The 21,667-nt window shown below is 40.4% G+C and overlaps 2 protein-coding genes across 3 annotated transcripts; one reads left to right on the forward strand and one right to left on the reverse strand.

Moving 5' to 3' along the window:
• Positions 1–312: 312 nt before the first annotated feature.
• fbxo43 (F-box protein 43) lies at positions 313–6,051 on the reverse strand. Its single transcript, XM_058648659.1, has 6 exons — positions 5,871–6,051; positions 3,622–4,471; positions 2,788–3,537; positions 2,513–2,615; positions 2,148–2,357; positions 313–936 (listed from the first exon to the last, which is right to left on the reverse strand). The coding sequence occupies exons 2-6, from the start codon at positions 4,410–4,412 to the stop codon at positions 688–690; spliced, it is 2,103 nt and encodes a 700-aa protein (XP_058504642.1). The 5' UTR covers positions 4,413–4,471; positions 5,871–6,051; the 3' UTR covers positions 313–687.
• Positions 6,052–7,066: 1,015 nt separating this feature from the next.
• Positions 7,067–21,557, forward strand: LOC131471869 (sperm-associated antigen 1-like). Of its 2 annotated transcripts, none has more exons than XM_058648656.1 (18): positions 7,067–7,220; positions 7,336–7,495; positions 7,590–7,706; positions 7,809–7,879; positions 7,995–8,110; positions 8,448–8,553; positions 9,177–9,307; positions 9,398–9,504; positions 9,930–10,056; positions 11,212–11,658; positions 13,552–13,651; positions 14,385–14,537; positions 15,099–15,256; positions 17,424–17,565; positions 18,469–18,595; positions 19,229–19,390; positions 19,839–20,162; positions 20,256–21,557. In XM_058648656.1, exons 1-18 carry the CDS (start codon positions 7,069–7,071, stop codon positions 20,382–20,384), a joined length of 2,829 nt encoding a protein of 942 aa, XP_058504639.1. In that variant the 5' UTR covers positions 7,067–7,068; the 3' UTR covers positions 20,385–21,557. The 2 variants fall into 2 exon arrangements, with proteins under 2 accessions (XP_058504639.1, XP_058504640.1); XM_058648657.1 differs by having other exon boundaries at positions 19,229–19,387.
• Positions 21,558–21,667: the final 110 nt, after the last annotated feature.

Genomic DNA, 21,667 nt, shown 5'->3' on the forward strand with positions numbered 1-21,667 from the left:
GCTATGGAAGTGGACTCTTTTTCAAAACACAGGGGTGGTAAAAGTTTAACTAGACAAGGACAGACATACTAATGCAACCATGCAGTTCTCCTAGTTTCAAGTCTAAACCTCACTTGACTTTCAATTAGACACAAAAGATACATTACTAGGACAATACTATTACTATCATTCACATTTAATTAAAAAAAGGGAATGAAACTAAATACAACGTAGTAAAGACAAGATGCCACTAGATGGCGACAAACACTGACATTTGTTTATACAGCTTACAAACGGGAGACCCTCTCAAAAATGAGACGAGTTACAGAGGTGTAAAAAATAAAATCACCAAATTTATTTTAAAACGGTTTTGAAAAGGCATTTGCAAAAGTAAAAAATCTCAGGAGCTTCAAAAAAACAATTGCACACACACTTCAACACGGCATTTAGAATAATTACATCAACAGCAAAATTCAAACAAGATGCTGGGAAGGGGGATTCCTTCAAATTCATGATTAAAAACACAGAAAAGAACAGAACTGGAAAAAAGGCTAATACAGTACAGATACACAAAGACAAAAATGATGAGAACAAAACGTGTTCCCATGTAAAAAGAAAACAAACCAGTCTCCTGGTTGCCAAGTCATTAGGCAGAAAAAATGCATAACAGACTTTGGCACAGCAAGAAGGAATAGCAGACTATTGTTTTTATAGTCTTCTTACATTTCGCCGACTTTGAGCACTTCCTGGAAGAATAATGTCACTTTTGCGTCGGCTCACAGACTGACTGCCACATTCTCTGGAGCCGTGAAAAGCACACAAACAGGACGTGCAGAACTGGAAACCACAGTCATCGCTGCTGCACACACCTTCCCCCTTCACTGAGTGACATCTCGCTGGATGCTGACACCGAGGGCATGGCTTGAGGCATTCATCATTGAAGAGGGTTTTAGCAATCTGAGAAATAATAAAAAAAAATTAAAATTAAATAAATGCTTAATGTAAACATATACGGTGCGTAACTCATTTGTTAGACCCCCTGCCATAAAATGAGAAAAATATTTTAGAAATCTTTCAAAAACTAAAAATGTTATTGTTATTTATTTGGCAAATAAACTGAATTCACCTTTTTTATACCCAAATTTGAGCCGGCTCACTAGACTTCTGAAAAGTCAGAAATTAATCAAGCACTAAAACAAATTTTTCCAGGAAGCGAATAACTATAATTTGACATCTTAATCAAGAAATAATAATGTGCTTTACTTTTTTTTTTTCCAGTGTTTTGGTAAAAAAGTAAATTTCATAATTCATGGTCAACAATAATTATATTTTAGCATCAAAAATATAATTTCAGTTAAAAAGCTTCCACATACTGGTGTATTAACCATTATTATGACAAAAAAAAGGTGTTTGTCCCACTGAAACAAACACCTCCCTGCAAACTACAGAAAAACTCTTCAAATATGAAGATCTAAGGGTAAACATTGAGAGAATGTGGTGCATGAAGGCCACTACAATACCAGTGGTAACAGGTTCTCAGTCTAGTCAAGAAAGAGATGGAAAATTACTACAAAGTCCATGGTAACGGAAAAGATCGTTAGTCCCCTCTGCACTTTATCCACCATCACACTCTGATGGTAGCCTTACATTCAACGGATGGACTCTGTTTTGTGAGCAAACAGAAATGACTTCAAGGGAAAAACTGGGTCTAAAAAGGAAATCTTTATACAAACGACATGGAAGTTCTTTAAAATTCAAGTTTGCATTCATTTCAACAACAAATTTCCACTTGGATTTAATGTGAATCCAAACACGAACCTGTCCGCTGCCTGTGTGCAGCTGGTTTGTTTGTGCTCTGTCGGGCAGGTGGTATAGATGATTTATTAACAAGCATCACAGATCTTTTGAATGGGCAGAACATAATTTATGAGTGTTAATTCTCTGCAAAGCAAGTCAGTGTTTCCCAAAGTTTGAGGACCCACTTTTTGAAAGATGACAAAGTAAACCATATCAACCCAGTTCACCATATTATGCATATTTGACAAGATAAACCAGCCAAGAGATAAACATTTAATAAATGAATGGCAACTTAATTTTCATTTACTAAATCTTAAGTGAAAGGCTGGAAACTGTGGGTCCTGACCCAGGATAATGATTTTAAAACTCACTTCAAGAAACTTATCCCGTTTGCTGCTGCTGCCGCCGCCGCTGCCACCTGAGTATGAGGCACTGTGCTGTAGTTGGACTAAAGTGCTACTTCCTGATTGTGGGGTGCAGAAACTCGAGTTCCTGGACTGGACCTGGACCGTCTTGAGGGCTGATCTCTTCAGCAGATTCAGTCTGGTCTCTGCGTCCGGGACATGGGCAGCACCACTGAGCTTCAAGACAAAAAATAAAAAAGTTGTGAGGTCACTTAAAATATTAGTCACAATATACTGTACATAAACATGTTAATATGATGTTTTTCTCTAAGTAACTTAAGCAGATCTATCATTGATCAGCCAGTAATTTACTGATGTGTTAAATCACCTACCTCAAAAGAAGCCTTCACTTCACTCAGGTAGTTTCGCCTCCTGAATGCAGCTCGCTTGTCCTGCTGGATTATTTTATCCCAGTTTTTGCACACCGCACCACACCTGTCAAACAAATGCAGACATGAGACTGACATTTGCCCTGGCATATCGATTCTCATATTGCACAAAGAAGCATATATCACCAAATCAATATCGTGTCATGAAGCACATTTTGTCAAACCTTTAAATGGGAGTTGTGTGGAGTTAGACAGTAGACGACATTATTGGTCCTCACCTGTAGATGCTCTCATGTGTCAGGTGACCAAGTATGACAGTGAGAATGTGCCCGAGGTTCCTCTTCTTCAACTCTGTGAGTATGTCGACCTTCCCCAGGCCCATCTTCCTGCCAATCAGTCCAGCCAGTGGCATCGCTGTCCTGAACGTCGATGGGGTCTCGGCAAGTGCTGCTGTGGATTTCAGCTGCTCCTTCAGACTTGGACTCTGCCCAGCAAACATCTGAGCTTTCTGCTGGCACATGGCATGAACCAGCTGCAGAGCTGGAGTCAGAGAGAGATTGACTGGGGTTGTGCTGCGAGGAGTCAAGTCTGGATTAGCAGGAGCTGTGCTTGAAGGTGTTGAGTTTTCTGACTTGGCTACGGTGGCTCTCAGAGGGGTGGTGTAATCTTGTTTTGCAAGGGCCAAACCATCAGAGCTCATGCTATTACCACATTTAATAGAAAGAACCCCGCGAGGGGTGGTATAATCAGCAGAGACATCTTTAGAATAGCTGTTGCTCTGATGAAGACGCCCATGCTTTCTGTCGGAACGGTCTTCCTCAGACTGAGAGCCCCCTTCTTTAAGTGTTGAGAGTCTGTGCTGTCGCTGCAAACGGGAGCGCCGCTTTGCCTCCGCCTGACTTGGGGTTTCACTGGATTTTCTGGACGACGAGAGCAGCAACTCCTGAAACGAGCCATCGTGGTCTACTGAGGAATATTGGGATTTATCCAGGGTCAGGGAACTGAACCCACTGTCTTCACACACAGACCTGTCACAGGGTTAGAGAGGATTTAAAAACAACAACATTGTAAAGAGTTGCTTCTCCAAACCATTTTGTCAAAAATGCACATACCTGGTACATTGTGGTGTGTGTGCGGAGGATGGCGTGCAAAAGACATCATTTAGGTCAGTGGTCAAAAGACTGACTGGTGATCGAGAGTTTTCCTTGGATGAGGCGGGCAGGAATTTCATGGATTGTGGAGTGTCAATATTAATTTGATCAGAGGCAGAAAGGTTATTACTGAAGAGTGAATCTCCTTTCTCAAAATCAGTGGGGTGACCAGAGTTGATTTTACCATCTTCACGAGTGGAAGTCCTCATCTGCGAGAAAAAGAGACGACGTTCCCTGGTGGATAATGGCAGGTCCTGATCCAGGCTTAAAGTGCTTGGTGCCAAAGTTCCCATCATTGTGTCTAGAGAGTCGAGCGATGCACTGAGCCATTTTTCAGACTTGGCGCTGCAGGAGGATTCAGTCCTTCTGGTGCAGGGTGATCTTGGTTTGTCGGTTTTGACATCTGTGTTGGGTTTGCACATGAGGAGTCTGTGTCGCAGTGAGGCTTTTTTTTTATATACTTTAGGAGTTTCACACCAGCTGACTGCCGGAGGCTGCTGTGCTCCTCTGGAGTCCCTGTCCAAAAACCTGAGTGATTCTTTGTTCCTCTTTTTGGGTGTGACAGAAAGCCTGAGATTTTCTTTAGGCGTTTCATTAAATTCTACAGCCGACAAAGACCTGCACAGGTCAACGCCACTGATGCTCTGTGGACTGTGGAATAAACCCGAGTACCCACTGTCACAACAATCATCATAACAGTGCTGGCCTTTGCAGCCATCAGGGTAAACACTGGACTTAGGCGTATACTCCATGTTCCTCACTGTGAGCGAGCTTTGCCCAAAACACAGAAATATCCAAGAGGTGGTGTGACCTGTAAAAGCAAATAAAAACACTAAATTAATAAACATCACTCCAGTAATTTAATGCCTAGCCTTTAAAATGATTACTGTGTGATATCTGTGCAGATCTGTGAGAAACTAAGATGTTCTCTTCATTTTGTAGAACATGTGTATAGTTCAAAGACAATAATTCATCTAAAATGGTATTTTTTTTAAAAATCTTGAGGACTAATAGGCTGTATTGTGATTTAGATAGAATTTTGATTAATTGTTGAGCCCTATTCTTGATGTATCGCTATGAGATTGTCTTGCAATACATTGATAATCACAGAATCACTATATCAGGATATTATTGGTATTGTTGACCATGCATTGCAAATCGTATCACGGGGTACCCTGTGATGTCCACCAACCAAAATTATTCTGTTTTAATGATTTGTTTGGACCAAAGAAACCAAAGAATAGTCACATTTAAGAATATGAATAATCTGAGAAAAAAAACTATTAAAAACCAATAAATCAATTATCAAAATAGTAATAATATAATATAATAATAATCGAGTTCTATAATGAAAAAATCTGAGCTCAGCTTCCTCTGCGTTGCTAGGAGACCGTGCTCCTTGTGATGCCGCTATTAGGTGAACTGTAGCCGCCAACATTTCGCGACTGCTGCCACACAAACCCCTGGGACTCATGACAACAAACAATACAGATCAATAAACACGTTTAAATCCTACTTCAAACATTGACTTAACGTCAATAAACGCAGTAAAAAAAAAAAAAAAAACAGCGGTCACTTCATCTCTGCGTCAAAAGTTACGTTTCCACAAACTAGAGGAGGAAGTGGTTATGGTTAATTAGCTACTTTCAGGGTTTAATTTAACGTGGACTCATTTGGACAACATTATGCAACAAACATAATTGACTACAAACATGCGTGCGAAAAAGAGTTGCCAGAGTAATTAAGCACAACGTGAAACACCTGCGTCTCGACTCGGTTTGGCGAGTTGGTTCTGTGTAGTTTTATTTCATCAGCTTTACTTCTTCAGACATTGACTTCCATTAATTTAGACCAAAGCCGAATCGCTATCCTTAAACATTACCAGTGAATGCCAAAACCTTTACCTCAACCTAACTGCAAACCGCATCTTAATCCTAAATTTAACCTCAGAAATTAGGTTTTCGCGACCAGGTTTTAGCAAGACTACGGGTACTGTGTGAGTGCCAGGAAATGGCCTAAAACGAGTATACACACTAACACACACCACCCAAAAGCTATTAAATGTTCCACTATGTTTTAATTTATGACTCATTTTATAACAAATGTGAACACTAAAGTCACCGACAAGCTTCATGGAGTCACGGTTTCATTTCCGTCGCTGTGTCTGTCGCACACAGATTTTTTAAACGTGTGTACAAACGTTAACTTACTTGTTGGTAAAAACTGAGGCGAGTGTAAAGACTGTGTTGTTTCCCCGGCTTCAGTCTCGGGCCTCAGTGTTTTGTATCTTTCACCTCCTGTCGTCGTCTCTGTCCGCTACATGTTTTGTCCAAACAAACAGCGACGACAAATCGGCCACCTTTTCAAATTTGGAGCTCACCGACTGACCGCGTCACGTGTTTCCGCTTTTGAGAGGCGCAGCTGCAGTCCTGCCCTGCGGGGTTGCCATAGCAACAGGACCCACGCGACAAACTGCAGCAGCACCGAAGGATATCACCTTTTCTTTTTTACAAAAGTGTGGTTTTACGTCTTTCGTGTTTAGCTGAACGTCGAGTTGTTGCGGACAGTTCAGTGAAGAGGAGACATTTTTTGTCAACAGCAAGTACGTGTTTTATTTCAAATTTAAATCAACGTATCTGTGATGTCACCGCTGGTTTAATGTTCCACTGAGCTGCAGCACTGAGATATTCTACTAAAAGTACCACTTTGATAACATTTTACTTAAGTACAAGTAGAAGTACTGGTCTAAAAATGTACTCAAGTTAAAGTAAAAAAAGTAGTGTGTTTAAAATGTACTCAGAGTAAAAGTTACTCAGTTACTTTTTCATCAAGGTTGGGGTTCTTTCTTGTGTTGTGCAAAAAGGACAAGGGGACACAAATCACAAATGTCAACCTTTACCTTTTTATCAAACCTTTACAAATTAAAGTGCTGGCAAAACAAATATGTAAAAACATAATGTGTCAGTCAAAATGGGTCAAAGGTCACAAACGCTTGAACTTTCCTCATTCACTCAGAGGCCTTAATTATTTCATCTGTCATCATTCACAAAAATGGGAATAGTGATACTTGCAGAAGTCACAAAATATAACTTTTTTATATTATTTTTGTTTATAAAAACAAGCCAAGCAAACTTTGAAATGTGACATATTTCCAAATTTGATTTTAAATTAAAAAGTATTTTTTGCTCAGGTGTGTTTATATAGTAAAAAAAAATCATCAAATTCCCAATAGGTTGTGCTGAAAAAAAGGATACAAGACACTCTATATTGCATATTCTTATAACCTCTGTTTATACATTTTAACATAGTAATGAGGAAAAAAGCAGCATAAATTCTTTTTATCCTGATTGACTGATTGAAGGCTCCTATTAACAGAACTTATAGTAACAGAAGACATTTTTTGCAGGCATGATGGATGTTTTTGAAAACTGTCCCACCACTGCTGACTACAGGGAGTCGTTATCAAAGTCACTGGACGTCCCTGTTGAGTGCCTGGACTATGGTTACATTGAGAAATGCAAAGATGTGAAATACCTGGAGAAGATCCTGAAAGTTCTGAGGTAAAATCCACTGAATATGTGAAGAGGCACAACTCACATTGTATGTTGTTAACTGCCTGATAGAACAAACTAATGTTAAGAAATCTATAAATGTATTGTGTTCTTTTGTGTAAAGGTCTGGCGACGAGGGCTATTACCCTCATCTGATTGAGTTCTGTGAGAGTCACTTGGAGAAACTGAACCCTAAGAGCCGAGTGCTCAGGAAGGCAAACCCTGTGGCAACATCTGCGAGCCTGGGTAAAGATGAATGGAACCAGATTGTTGATGAGTTAATGGTACGTTCCACGTTTTCAGTTTTAAATACAATTTCCTATACACTTGTCTCCCTTCTTATGAAATATAATAACAAAAATGTTTTCTTTTCTGCAGACATGGCAAGAAGAAACCAAAAACACTGAAATGTCACTACAACAGCAGTCAACACATGATCTAATGAAGGAGATACCATCTATAAGAGGTTCCACTTCCTCCATTTCACTTAGTAAGGTAACCAGTGTCCTAATTCATGCTCCTGACATGCACATGTATAAGTATAGATATATATAATATATAAAAAAAAAGTTTAAATGAAGTCATATGTCCTCACAGACTTCAACTGCAAAGGAGAAAAGGAATTCTTCAAAACGTGTTCTTCCTCGTGATTATCAAGAATGGGACAAGTGAGTAATTTCTTTTCTCTTCTTGCTGCCATAGCAGCTGTTACAATAGTGACACAGTTCTAGGTAATCATTTTGCAAAATAATAATAATTGGAAAATAATTTTGTTTCCGCCAGGTTTGATGCGGAGAAGGAATGTGAGCGGGTTGATGGGGATGTGCTCCAAAGTGATCATTCACCAGCCGTGAAAATCAAAGGACACTCTAAAATCAAGACAGAAGTGGATGTCTCATGTAATGTGTTTTGAATAACATTTCATATTTACTTTGTGGCAATTGCAAAGCACTGTGTGTTACGGAAGAGTATTAGGGCCACATGTGAAAGAATGTTTTGAAAGAAAGTAAAAAAAACAGCATGAATTCTGAGATTAAAGTCAGAATTCTAAATCAAAAGTCAATTTTAATCTCAGAATTATAATTCTCAGACTTTTTTTTCTCAATTCTGATTTTTTTTTCCTCATAATTCTGACTTTATTCTCAGAATTTATGCTGGTTTTTTGTTTTGTTTTTCTCTTTTTTTTTTTTTTTTAAAATGGCCCTAATATTCTACTTGTATTTGTTTAAAAAAAAGTGCTGACTCAGCAGGAGAGGCTCCTCTTAGCAAACCGTGAGAAGGACAAAGGCAACGAAGCTTTCAGAGCCAATGACCATGAGGAGGCAGTCGCTTACTATTCCAGGTCAGTTTTTTAAAATATTCATCTAGTACAGGGGTCTGCAACCTGTCAAAGTGAACACCTCTTATTTCGAGATCAAGGTGATAAATAGAAGTGTTTTAATATTTTGTGCATCACATCCAATGTCTACATCAAATGCAATATTAAAAAGCCTTGACAAACTTGTGTCTGAAATATGGGAAGCCATTCCCGACACTTAAATGAAATAATGTGTACATGAAGAAGTACACATTTGGAATCCTGTCCATCTTTGGATCCACATACCTATTTATGCCAGACAGGTTTTCTCAAGCATGAACTATGTGTATGTAGTTGTGAAGGCCACGTACTGTATGTGAAGGCTGTTACGGTGGCCTTCACATACCAGAAAGGATGTTGTTCTTCTTCATTTGCGTATTATTCTTACTGCTTCTTCAGTCTGCTGTAGAAACATATCAATGCAAGAGGGCAGCCTCTGTAAAGTTGGGTCATTGCCTTTTCTAAAGCTTTAAAAAAAAAAAAAACCCTCTTAAATGTTACACACTGGACATTTAAAAACTTTAGGAAAAGCTATGTCTTAAGAAGGGACTGAAAAAATTTTACTGACTTGGCTTGGATTTAAATTCTTATTTTTTTGGCCTTGGTAGGAGCCTCTGTTTTTCACCAACAGTGGCTGCATACAACAACAGAGCCCAGGCACAGATCAAGCTCGACCAGTGGCACAATGCCATGACAGACTGCCAAAGTGTCCTTGAGCTGGAACCACGCAACGTGAAAGGTACAATTCTGCAGAAAGATCGCAGGCCATATTTATGACATTTAAGACGGCACTGTTGTCACTCACGTGATGTTTGTTTTTAAATGTCAGCCCTGCTACGTCGCGCCACTGTGCACAAGCACATGGGGCAACTCCACCTGGCCACTGATGACCTGAGGGAGGTTCTTATGGAGGAGCCTCAAAATGCTGCAGCCATAGTAAGTGGTAGGAGTGAGGCCTGCTGCTGATTACTTTGATTTACTTTGCTGCTGAAGTAGTCCTTTATCCACTAGATGTCACCGTATAAGCGTGTTAGAAAACACTGGAGCTGCTGCAATGCATTCAAAAACACACACTAGCATTTTCATTTCAATGCAGTACACTGAAGTGCATTTTCACAAAAGAGTACTGAAATATTCTACTCAGGTAAAAGTACTTTTTTACTTAAGTACAAGTAAAAGTACTGGTCTAAAAATGTACTCAAGTTAAAGTAAAAAAAAGTAGCTTGTTTAAAATTTACTCAGAGTAAATGTATGCAGTTACTTAGTTACTTCTTTAACATGGTTCTTTCTTGTGTTACTGTTGATAAATTATTTACATATATATATATATATATATATATATATATATATATTTTTTGTAGGCGCTTCTGTCTGAAATTGAGACGCTGGAGGAAAATCAACCAGAGCAGCAAAGAAAGGGCAAAAGAATCCTCATCCAAGAAGAAGAGGAGGAAAATGACGATAGTAACAATGATATGCAAGCGCAAGGTAACATTTTTGAAAGTCACCATATTCAACATTTATATCCCTGATTTATACAGCATTCATATTTTCCCTAGACCCACCAAGAAATACATTTCTAGCCAAATGATTAATGAATTATCGGAATGTTCCTGACTTCTTTATAGACAATTAGACATTAGGTTTTTAGGCTATTAGACAATTAATGGCCTTGCGATATGAAAATGAATATATGTGCCTTGTTACACAGTTGAATCTGATCAATACATTTATCAAAGCCTAAATTAGTAAAAGAAAAAAGTATTTTTCAAAAAGTGGAAAAAGTCATTATTTTATAGATTATCCTCCAGTTAGGCTGAGGGTTAAAGTTACTGTAAATGCCCCCCCCCCCCCACACACACACACACTTTATGTTATTATTTATTTATGTTAACAAGCATCAGCTAACGTCTGATTTACTACTTTAAGATAGTCTGCATAACAAAATCAATTAATACTAATGTTCATGGTAGTTTGTAGAATCTAAATATTATCAAATGATGATGATGTTCAGTGATAACATGGTAATTATTGTTATGGAAATAATGAATAATGTTCTGCCATCTTATTTCTAATGTAATGTCCATGTAACAGCTTGGTAACATTGTAATAGTGTGGTGAAGCCAAACTGAAAGCACTTTTCTCAACAAATGTTACAAATGTGCTTTTGTGTCTATCATAGTTCAAAGTTGAGGCATAAATCTTAATGAGACCATGCTTTAGCACCTGGAATTTGGAATGACCAGCCTGAGGAGACAGAGAGAGAGAGAGAGAGAGAGAGAGAGAGAGAGAGAGAGAAACAGACAGACAGACAGATAGATAGATAGACAGACGGACAGATAGACAGATAAATAGACAGACAGACATACTTGTAGGAAACATTTGAGGAAGCTTGAGTATTTCTGGTAATAGCATGACAGTCTTATTCCTATCAAACTCCCTTTGTCCCAGTGAGTCACATGACACAGCCTACTACACATGCGTGCTGTTCTCCACCCCACCTCCACCCATCATTACTAAGCTGCTTCCTGGAACACCCTCTTTGAAGTGGCCAACCCTCCCCCACTGTGCTCTGATGTAACCACTGACTTCTTCCGGTGGGTGTGCTCACCCCTCCTTCCTCTCCTCTTCTCTTCCTTACAGCCTTTCTGGCTGAACCTAGCCAGCCTGTGGGAGGGGAGGAGAGCTCAGCTGCTCCTGGCGAAAGAGGAGACATGGGTAATGCTCAGAAGAAGCCCCACAGCAGAGGGGACAGGGGTCCACACGGCGACGCCAGCAGCTCTCACGCGGGACAATGGAGGAGCAAAGGAGCCAGCTCAGACAAGTACAAAGTCACACCGCATGAGTCCAAGGAGAAGGTGGCCAATGGAACAAGCAAGAGGGACTCCACAGCTTCATCCCAGACTGATCAGAGCGGCAGTGGGAAGACAACTCAAGGTGGAGAAACTGTCAACCTTGATGCCCCATGTGGAGCCCTGCCCCCACCTCTGGCCAGACTAAAAAATGAAGGAAACCTGCTGTTTAAAAATGGACAGTTCGCCGATGCACTGGAGAAATACTCACAAGCCATTCAAGGCTACACCGACTCAGGTAGGGCTGAGAAAATGGTGTTGGTTAATGTTGTCCTTAATGTTGACTGTTCTTTAGTGTGAAGACATAAACACACAGTGTGGCAAGTTTTGTTGTAAACATGTTGTGACAAGAAAAAACAAACCGCCTGTGGTGTAACTGAACTGACTGCTGTTTCCTCACCTGTCTAACCTTTGATTATGTGCTGCTTTATGGTTTTACAGTCAACAGATTCATCAATATCAAAGTTCATTACTTTGCCACTATAATGCATGTACCTTTATTTACCTTTTTCCCCCCTTTAATCACACTATCTATCCTGCAACAACAATATTCTGCACATGACTATATACTATCCACTCGTGAAAATGTTCTAAAAGAGCTACAGAATAGTTAAGATGTCTGGCTGCTCGTCGATGTGAACAGTGTTTCAGTTTTAGCTTCATCCTGGTGTTAAGCCTCTCAGCTCAGGTCGGCCCCAGTCACATGACCACAAAACCACTCTCTGTGAAATTGAGTCTGTGGGAACACAGCCATAATTTTCACAGAGAGGGAGAGAGAGAGTGATCGATGGACGTGGAGAAGCTGCTGCTCTCCAGCCATCAAACATACTGTCTCATGTCTCAGTGGACTGCCACGATATTACTCACTGGTCAACTATGCAAGTGGAAATGAAAGTGATAGATCACTGACATTATCATCAACATCATCATCTGCCTGATATAGTGCAGATTAAAAAAGCAACACATGGACAGTCTGCCACTTTATTAGATGTCCAGTGTCCTAATTAAGTGGCAGGTGTATAAACTAGTGACACCTGGCGTAGTCTTCTTCTGCTCTAGCCCATCTGCTTCAAGGTTTGACAGGTTGTGTGTTCAGAGATGGTTGTAACGAGTGGTTAATTGCATTATTGTTGCCTTTTTATCCCTTCAAACCAGTCTGGCCCTTCTCCTCTGACGTTGGTATTTGTCTCTTTTTGAGACCAGTCTCTGTAGATTTTAGAGAGGGTTGTGGGTGAAAAATCCCAGTAGATCAGCAGTTTGTGAAGCAATTAGAACCATGCCATGTTCAAAGTGACTTTAAACACCAAAAGGTCTACAATGCTTTATAATGTAATTCCAGAATTGCTCCCTTTTTAACGGCTCTTTCATTAGTTTCTCCCCTTGCATTGGACACTTTTGTCGATACCAATACATTTAAGGGAGGTTGCTGAGCCGTGGTTTGTTTTCCATGTAATGTCTCGCAGTGGCATAACCTTAAATCCCTTACATAACCTTTCATCCCTATTCTAATTCTTGGTTTGAACTTCAGCAGGTCGTCACAGCCATGTCTACGTGCCGCTGCCATCATTGTCATCGTCATCACCGCCACACTGTCATATACATAATCTGATGACATGACATTCTTAGCTGATATGTTTAGTAAACATAATGAAAAACAATGTTGCTCAGTCTGCGTTGTACAGACTGAGCCTACAGCGATGGAGAATGTGTGAACACATGGTGCCACAAACTGCTCAAACTGTGTGTTTGAAGTCAAACCAAACAAGTAGCATTTATATAGCTGAAAACATGCACAGCACTCATCACACAAATGTATGACTGCATTTATCCGTCGGACATGCAAGGACAGGTTAATTCATGCGTCAGGCAATGGTGCAAACAAAGGCGTTATTTCAGCATTACAGGAACACATCAATAACAGAAACAACATAATCTAGGTCAAAATATTTACAACACAACGCCCATGTTTCTATAGATCTTTGGTGTCAGGTGATGAAACTGACCACATCATACCTTATTAATTATTAATACACACATATAAGCTATTTTAGACTATGACTTTGAGACACAGTTCCAGAGGGAAATGAGTTTCCTACTCATTTTGTGTTTACATTTGTCTCACTGTGTGCAGGGATTGACAGTCCGCAGGATCTATGTGTCCTGTATTCTAACAGAGCAGCGTGCTCCCTGAAGAACGGCAGCAGTCATGACTGCATTCAGGACGCCACAACGTGAGACCTTTTCTTTTTTCTTATTTCCTACATGCAGCAAAAACAAGTGACTAGTCATGTTTGCTGTGGGCGTCGACTCAGATTTCACAACACTGTGTGTCTCACATTGAAAATCCCTATCATTAACTCTCATGTTACCAGGAGATTTGTGCTGTTGGGGTGTGTTGTCAGGGATTTCAACTCAACTCCTTTTAAATTCAGTTTCTAAGTCAAACAGGGATAGATAGATAGATAGATAGATAGATAGATAGATAGCTATTAAGCATAGATAGATTGTTAGTTATTTATTTATTTAGCATAGATAAATTGTTAGTTAGCTGGCTAGTTAGCGTAGATAGAAAGATAGATAGTTAGCATAGCTAGATTGTTAGTTAGCTGGCTAGTTAGCTGTTAAGCATAGATAGTTTGCTATTTAGCAGATAGATAGATAGAAGTGTAGATAGATTCTTCTATCAGCAGTCAGCAGTAACAAAAAGGGTGGTAAGAACAAAGATAAAGCAATAAAGAAATAAAGAAAAGCTATAAAATGTGTACACATGACAATCATACAATTAAATTACTATAAAAATAGAATTGAAGCACCCTTATACATACTGCAGTATTTTTCGGGAATGTATTTTACAGTTATAGTGCACATATATTGGCAGTACTATCACACACAAACATCAGCAGTGGAAGCTGCAGACTTGATCTTTTGCTCATGTCACTCACCCTGTCTATTTATACCAACCAGAGCTCTGGAGCTGCAGCCATTCTCACTTAAGCCCCTCCTCCGCCGGGCCATGGCTTATGAGTCCCTGGAGCGCTACCGAAAGGCCTACGTGGATTACAAAACTGTCCTGCAGATAGACACCAGTGTGCAGGCAGCAAACGACAGTGTCAACAGGTATTAGCCTTATTCACGTCTCTGCAGAGGACAGGGAGACTGAAAGTGCCTTGTCTTTTCTTGTCTTGAGTGAAAGCTGACTGACACAGCCAGCTTTTGGCTAAATGTTACAGAATTAGTGATCAGTTACTGCAATGATTGTGACCACAGCCTATGTCTTTGTTGTCCATATCACATTTCAATTGGGTAACACTTAACATGAAGTGTCTCAGATAAGGCATTAACAAGATAAGGAGATGTTATTGCTCTATTTGCCTTCATTGTATTGTTTTAAGCTTTTCTTTTAATGTATCGCATACATGTAAGATACATAAATAGAAATCAAAATCACCAACCCATTGAGGACTGGATTCAAAATCTCACAGAAAATACAACCTCTAATGATTAAGTGCTTTAATGATTAGGTGGTTTATCAACAAAACTGAACACTGCTTGTGTTAGTCCTTTATACCTTTTAATCCTTGTTTTCTCTGCATCATTCAGGATGGTGTGTTGTATATTGTGTTTGTATAAATGTTGTATGTAGTAAACTGTAGTAAACTGACCTGTGACCTCATCCAGGATCTCTCGGCTACTGGTTGAGCAGGATGGACCAGAGTGGAGAGAGAAACTCTCGGAGATTCCGCTGGTGCCTCTGTCAGCTCAGCAGCACCGCAGAGAGGAGCAACCCAGTGCAGAAGTTCTCCAGGCTCGTGCAGAGAAAGCTGCCAGGGATGCAGGTGTGTGTTCAAGGGGGGAAAAAACTTTAATCCTGTTCTGCATTATCCACAGAAACACAGGATTACACATAGCTCTTACACTTAATTGTCGAGTCACATGTGAATCTTGATCTCTTAAACTCTGGATTAATGCACACAAGTGTGACATAAGGGGAAAGAAGCCTCGTCCTTGTCTGAAGTATTTGTGTATTGTGAAATACATGAATGAGAGCCTGTATTCCTTCATTAGCCACATCTGATTATCCCTGAATGTCACATGAGCCTCGTTTTCACCAAGCCTGACTTGTTTTTTCACAAGTCAGACGTGTGGAAGACGAATGCGTGAAATGATGTGGCTATTTACACCGACAGCCGCGTCACCTACATAAATAGGCATTCCAGCATGACTCAGTGTAGCTGGCCAATAAATGTCACAAAGGAAAAATAAAGAGCAACCCTGAAGGACATCCAGCATTCCATGCTGTTCCTTTGTGCAACGTGGCTCTTTATCAAGGGGACAAGCTTTGTAAAAGTAAATGTGATTTCACTGATCGAGAGAGTTTGGTCAGTTTCCCACATTACTCTATCCAATCATGAACCCTAACTCCACAAAGAGGTGGTCCTCTCCTCTACTCTGCTGGTGACAGTAGACTATTTGTAGATAATCAAGATAGTGTAGCATAAGGATGTTAAGAAAACATTACTATGCAGTTTCTTAATTCCCAAGGTTGCAGCAATTATTCTGAAAATGTAATGAAAGAATGGACCTGCTGGCACAGTTTTTCTCCCTGAAGACACTCACTCGCAGCAGATTGATTAGTCCTCGCTGTGATTGATCGCCGACTCGACTATCATTCCTGCAGCAGCTCTAGCTGGCACAGCATTATTTTTGAAGGGTTTAAACCCTCAAGTTGAACAGCACAGAGGGCTGGTGTATTTCCTCATGTCAGGTTTTCTAAGAAGTTAAAGGGAGGGCCTGTTCAGGGGGGTGTCTGCATTTCAAGCAACAATGCTATAAGAATATTAAATGGGATTATTCACCAGATATTTGAGAATTCTTAACTCCAGCACATGAGAGCAGAAGTAAATAATGCAGGGGTTTACGGCATTTTGAGCTTAGAGGAGAAACTAAAAAGATGCATTCAGGAAATCTCTTAAATGACAGGTTTCACATCACAAATTAAATGATGCTTTTCCACTACATGGTCCCAGCACGACTTGACTCACCTGGTACTGTTTCCAAGCAAGCTGAGCAAATACTATGCGTGACGTTATCAGACTGCTGTGCACTGATTGGTCAGAGTGCCGTCACAGGAAGAGGCATGAGCAAAAAGGCTGTTAAAAATCTCAATATTTAACAGAGGAGCCTGATGTATTTAGCAACAGCACTGCTGAAAGCTGGCAATCGAATCACAAGCCCTGCCACTGTATTTCAGTTTAGTGACTTTGTCAGATGGCGTCTGTGCTCTGGTCATGCCGGAAGTACTGAACTAATCTTTTTAGTTAACGGATTATAATGACAAAACTGTCCACGGTGTACTCTGCCTATCACCCTATGTCAGCTGAGATTGGCACATCACCCCCTGTGACCCTCCTGTGGAGGATAAAGCGGTAGAAATTGGATGAATGGATGATTCTAATGATTCAGGACATCGGAAATAACTTAGCTTTACTAGTTACTAGTTTTAGTGTATTGCATGTAAAACAGCAGTTTCATGCAGCTGTGCTGTGACGACTCCGCCCACGTTGAGGAGGTACTATATTGTAATGGATAACCACCCAAACTGTGATGCTGAGTCAAGGCGAGGCAAGGCGGGAATACATAGTGGAAAAGCACCAAAATGCTTGCTGCTGCTGCCACCTTGTGATAAGGGATGCAACACAACAAAAGAGCAAGGTTGTGAGGTTCAATCCCTGGCTCTGCTTGTCTATACATGTCCTTGAGCAAGACACATAACTTGTGAATGGGTGAATGGCAAAAGGGTAGTGTAAAGCAGCTCATCAAGATTAGAAAAACTCTGTATAAATACAGACCATTACCAAAGTTGCTAGTTAAATAAATAACAAAGTAAAGTACCGATACGTGAATTTTGTACTTAAGTACAGTAACAAAGTAGTTGTGCTTTGTTCCATTACAACGCTGTGAACAAGCAATAATAAACAATCACCACTTAACTTGTTCTTTCAGAAAGGAAAGCAGAAGTTCGTTTCTCAGCTCTGAAGCAAGAGGGGAATGAATTTGTGAAGAAGGGCCAACACCAGGAAGCAGTGGGAAAGTACAGTGAATGCCTTAAACTCAAGCCAGAGGAGTGTGCTGTCTACACCAACAGGTTTGTGGTTTCTTTCACTTTCTGTTCCGCTTTCGTGCTGCTCTTCTTCCTCTCGTGATTTGTCTCCTTGTGAGTCAGAGATGTTAGAAAACACTCAGTATGGAGTTGTTGTTTTTTTTTTAATTGAATTGCATCAGACCGATAAAGTGTCCGCAGCTGTCCTCTGTCAGGAGATGCATTCAGCTCAGTAGCAAATCCCAGCCAGTCGTCAGTCTGTCACTGGTAGTAAATTAGGATCTATTGTTGGTAAGGACAGAACGACCAGGGCTCAGGAAACAGCTGCCTACCTCAGCTCTTTGTCTCTCACAACTTCTCCTGTTGCCACTATCACACGTGTTATCATACAGCGAGGTTCATGCAGGCGTCAGGTCTGACTGCATTCTTTGTCACCCGCTGCTCACACGCTCCATCCATCTTCTGAGCGATTGAATAGAATGTTGATCATATCGCCGAGGAAACTGTGACGATGATGAAATGTTTCCTATTGTGTTGTTTGTGTTTGAGTGTGTATGTCAGGTCGCACCAGAGCTACCAGCTGTTTGCTACATCTACCAGTACCAGTAAAGCAATACTTGAGTAAAAGTATCTTCACAGAAAATGACTTTGGTAGAAGTTTTAAGTCACTTTTTATAATATCACACAAGTAAAAGACTCTACCTAAGTTTTAGAAGTAAAAGTAGGAAAAAAGTGAGGAGTAAGTTTGAGCCATGGTGGCTCAGTGGTATGGTGAGTTGTCTTTCAACGGAAGGCAACTCACCAGAACCAAATACAAAGTATTGAGAGACAAATACAAAGAGACAACAAGCATCTGTCAGAGCTAATTTCACAAATATGTAGTTTGTCTTTATGTAGTCAAATGTATCAACATTCTGTGTGTGTGTGTGTGTGTGTGTGTTCATGCAGAGCCCTCTGCTACTTGAAGCTGGACAAGTTTACTGAGGCCAAACTGGACTGTGACGCAGCACTGAAACTGGAACCAACCAATAAGAAAGCCTTCTACAGACGAGCTCTGGCCTTTAAAGGCCTTAAGGTGAACAGAGTTGTATGTTATTTTAACGACAAAACGCCACAAGGGAATGTGTTCATTTAAATGTGTGAGAATTACTGACGTCAGATAGTGAGGACTCCTTCGCTCACCCCTCTCTTTTCCAAGTGTGCCAGGAAACTATGGTGGCCTTTGCATACCAAAAAGGATGTAGACACTCTCCATTCCTTTTTCTAATGTTTTGAAGTATGTGAAGGACATCGGTTTGAACAAAATGTTTATTATGTTAAAGTGGGAAAACATTTTTGCTAGTGCCTCAGATTCTCTTAAAAAAACATATATATTTTTTTACTGTGCCCTACATCCATTTGTGCTGGTTTTAAATTTGCCATCATCAGCTCCTTACTGGCTGTGGAAAATGTCTGGCCCAGCTAAATTTCTCGGTTTGAAAAACTGTGTTTGTAATTGAATAGCCCTGCTCTACTCTGAGGCTATGATAACTTAACACATTCTATTTTAAGGCAATTGAAATACTTATGCCAATAAACACCTTAAAGGTGACATGGCCCTTTTAAAATGGCAGCTGATGATGCATCTGTATGCCATCAAGGGTGTGTTTAAGTGCCATATAAATTACTTTTAAAATAATTGGCGCTGTGTTTCCTCCGCATCTTACAGGACTACCTTGCGTGCAGCACTGATCTGCAGGAGGTGCTGCAGCAGGACCCCAATGTGCAGGAGGCCGAGAAGGAGCTTGAGGAGGTCACAGTGCTACTCAGAGAGAGTCTGGCTAATGACTCACGAAGCAAGCCCAGGAAGACGGTTCCCATCACAGAGGTAGTGTGTGTGTGTTGAACTGGAGTTTGTTGTTCACGTACAAAAGGTGCAGCAGGAGATTGTACGATATGATACTTGGTATCAGTATTGGTCCGATACCAGCTGAAAAACGCTGGATCTGATTTTGTCTGTCAAAAGAGAAACGTAAAAACTGATATGACCCTAAATATGACATATTTCACTAAACTCTGGAAACGTGAGTGATAGCTGCCAATGTCTGCCATGTAGTTGGAGCATTGTTTGAGTTTGAGAAAATAAATAATTATAAAGAGGCAAAAGATTCTATTGGGATAACATCGATATCTGTGAGACTCTGTAGGTATTGTGATGTCAGTATCATATCAGACACAAACCTGAGGTAACTGCTGGATTTCCACACGTGCTTGCTGTCTTCATTTTGATGCTGCATGAACGTGTCCCTCTTTAAAACCCCTTTGCTGATCTTCCTCAGGTTGATGATGATGAAGAGCCCGTGGCTGTTCCTAACTCAGCAGGCAGCTGCAGAGGACAGGACACCACCATCAACTTCCATCCAACTTGCAGTTTGGAGTTCGGCCAGGCTCTGAACGCAGCTTTTGTTACCGGAAACACGGCGGCCTGCTCCAACCTGCTGGCCTCCACGGCCCCAGAGATGCTTCCACAGTACCTGAGCACCCAGCTGGACGGACACACCTTAAGCTTCATCGTGCAGGCGCTGGACTCCCACCTCCTGGAAAAAGACACCAACCTGGTCTACCAGCACCTCAACCACCTGCATACGGCTGACAGGTTCTCGGTAAGACAATGTTTTACTTCCCATCCAAACATTTATGTTTGTTCCCAGCAGCTGGGGCTTTTGTCATAAATAACAATGTGCCGTTTTCTGCAGATTGCACTAATGCTGATGGAGAAGGACAAGCGTCGACACATGACTCATCTGTTTGAGCATCTGTCTAGCGTCGAGAGCACAGAGTTCACCAAGAACGATGTTCAGAACCTCGCCAACAAATACAAGTGACCCAGCTGGCCCTGTTCCCTGTTGCATGAGCTGCTGCACCACTACAACTCTTGGATCTATGCAAACCACTGCACAAGAACTGAGTAAACAAAGGCAGGAAGCTTTACATGTCCCAGAACAATACAATGGAACTGGGACAACATTCGCTCTACTGATCTGTACTGTAAATTATCACCATGTATTTAAATGACAGGATAAGTTTTTTTGTCTCTGGAACATTTTGCTATGTAGATTTCCCTTTGTACCACAGGCAGTCCGCTGGAGACTGTGGACCCTTCACTCACGTGATAAATGGGGTCAAGCGTACAAAGTTATGTAAGATGACACACTGTAGTGTTTGCTCAGGACAAGTTCATGTTCCCAGAACTTTGCTCAAATGTAATCTAGTCCTTGACCCCATCAGCTCAGAAATACCAAGCACTGGAACAAGTTGCTACTAAGATACAGGACATGGTCCGTACAGCAGCAACAAAACTATTAGATAAAGTAACTTAAAACGGTTTTATCGTGACCATATGTAGCAAATTACTTCTGAAAAAGAAATAGGTTTACATGACAAAATACTTGTGTCACATAGAATCTGCATCTGCTGACAACATTTTACAAGAAAATACTATGTGGAAAAATGGAAAACAAAATACCATGTGGAACCTTGTGACTCGGATGCTCCTGTTTGTTTTTATACACGTACCATATCTTGGTTACTAATGTGAGAAAACTGCACATTCATCTTTGCAGCAGGTCAGCCATGCACAAGAATTCACAGTAGAGAAAGAGCATCTTAATGAGGTGTGTGCCTTGGTTGCTTACATTTTGGAGAGCGTGCAGATATCCCTGATGAGACATTCATTCGGTTTTGATCTACTCATTGAATGACCAAGAAATATGCATATTAATTTAAACCAGGTGCATATACTATGTTTTCTTCATGTTAGGTTAGACGTCAACCAATTTCAATATTTGTGTCATAAAAACTGAAGACTACCTGATTTCTGTTTAATTTGTACTGCATTAATTAAACATCTCAGTTCAGGCTAACATGTCAGTGGCCAAAAGGCAATAATTACACATTCCAGATGCTCCTCCTTATGGTTTTTAAATTATATTTTAGTAGATATGTAAAAATGTGTACAATATTAACAGAGGGCTATTCAATAAACCTGAAAAAAATGATTTGCTTCTTAATGTTTTAATGAATTTGAATATTTGTCAATGTTATATGAACAGACTATTAAAGATGGAATACCCAAAATATCAGAAGCATTGTTTTGACCTGAAAAACA

This window comes from Solea solea, chromosome 13 (assembly GCF_958295425.1).
Source record: "Solea solea chromosome 13, fSolSol10.1, whole genome shotgun sequence".
Lineage (NCBI taxonomy): Eukaryota > Metazoa > Chordata > Actinopteri > Pleuronectiformes > Soleidae > Solea > Solea solea.

Bases quoted from the DNA above. Each gene is read 5' to 3' on its own strand.
- fbxo43 (XM_058648659.1), bottom strand. From the start codon at position 4,412: ATGGAGTATACGCCTAAGTCCAGTGTTTACCCTGATGGCTGCAAAGGC. The intron at 3,538-3,621 runs GTATGTGCATTT...ACCCTGTGACAG, and splicing joins CACACACCACAATGTACCAG to GTCTGTGTGTGAAGACAGTG. The intron at 2,358-2,512 runs GTAGGTGATTTA...TTTGTCTTGAAG, and splicing joins AAGTGAAGGCTTCTTTTGAG to CTCAGTGGTGCTGCCCATGT.
- LOC131471869 (XM_058648656.1), top strand. From the start codon at position 7,069: ATGATGGATGTTTTTGAAAACTGTCCCACCACTGCTGACTACAGGGAG. The intron at 7,707-7,808 runs GTAACCAGTGTC...ATGTCCTCACAG, and splicing joins CCTCCATTTCACTTAGTAAG to ACTTCAACTGCAAAGGAGAA. The intron at 17,566-18,468 runs GTTTGTGGTTTC...GTGTTCATGCAG, and splicing joins TGTGCTGTCTACACCAACAG to AGCCCTCTGCTACTTGAAGC.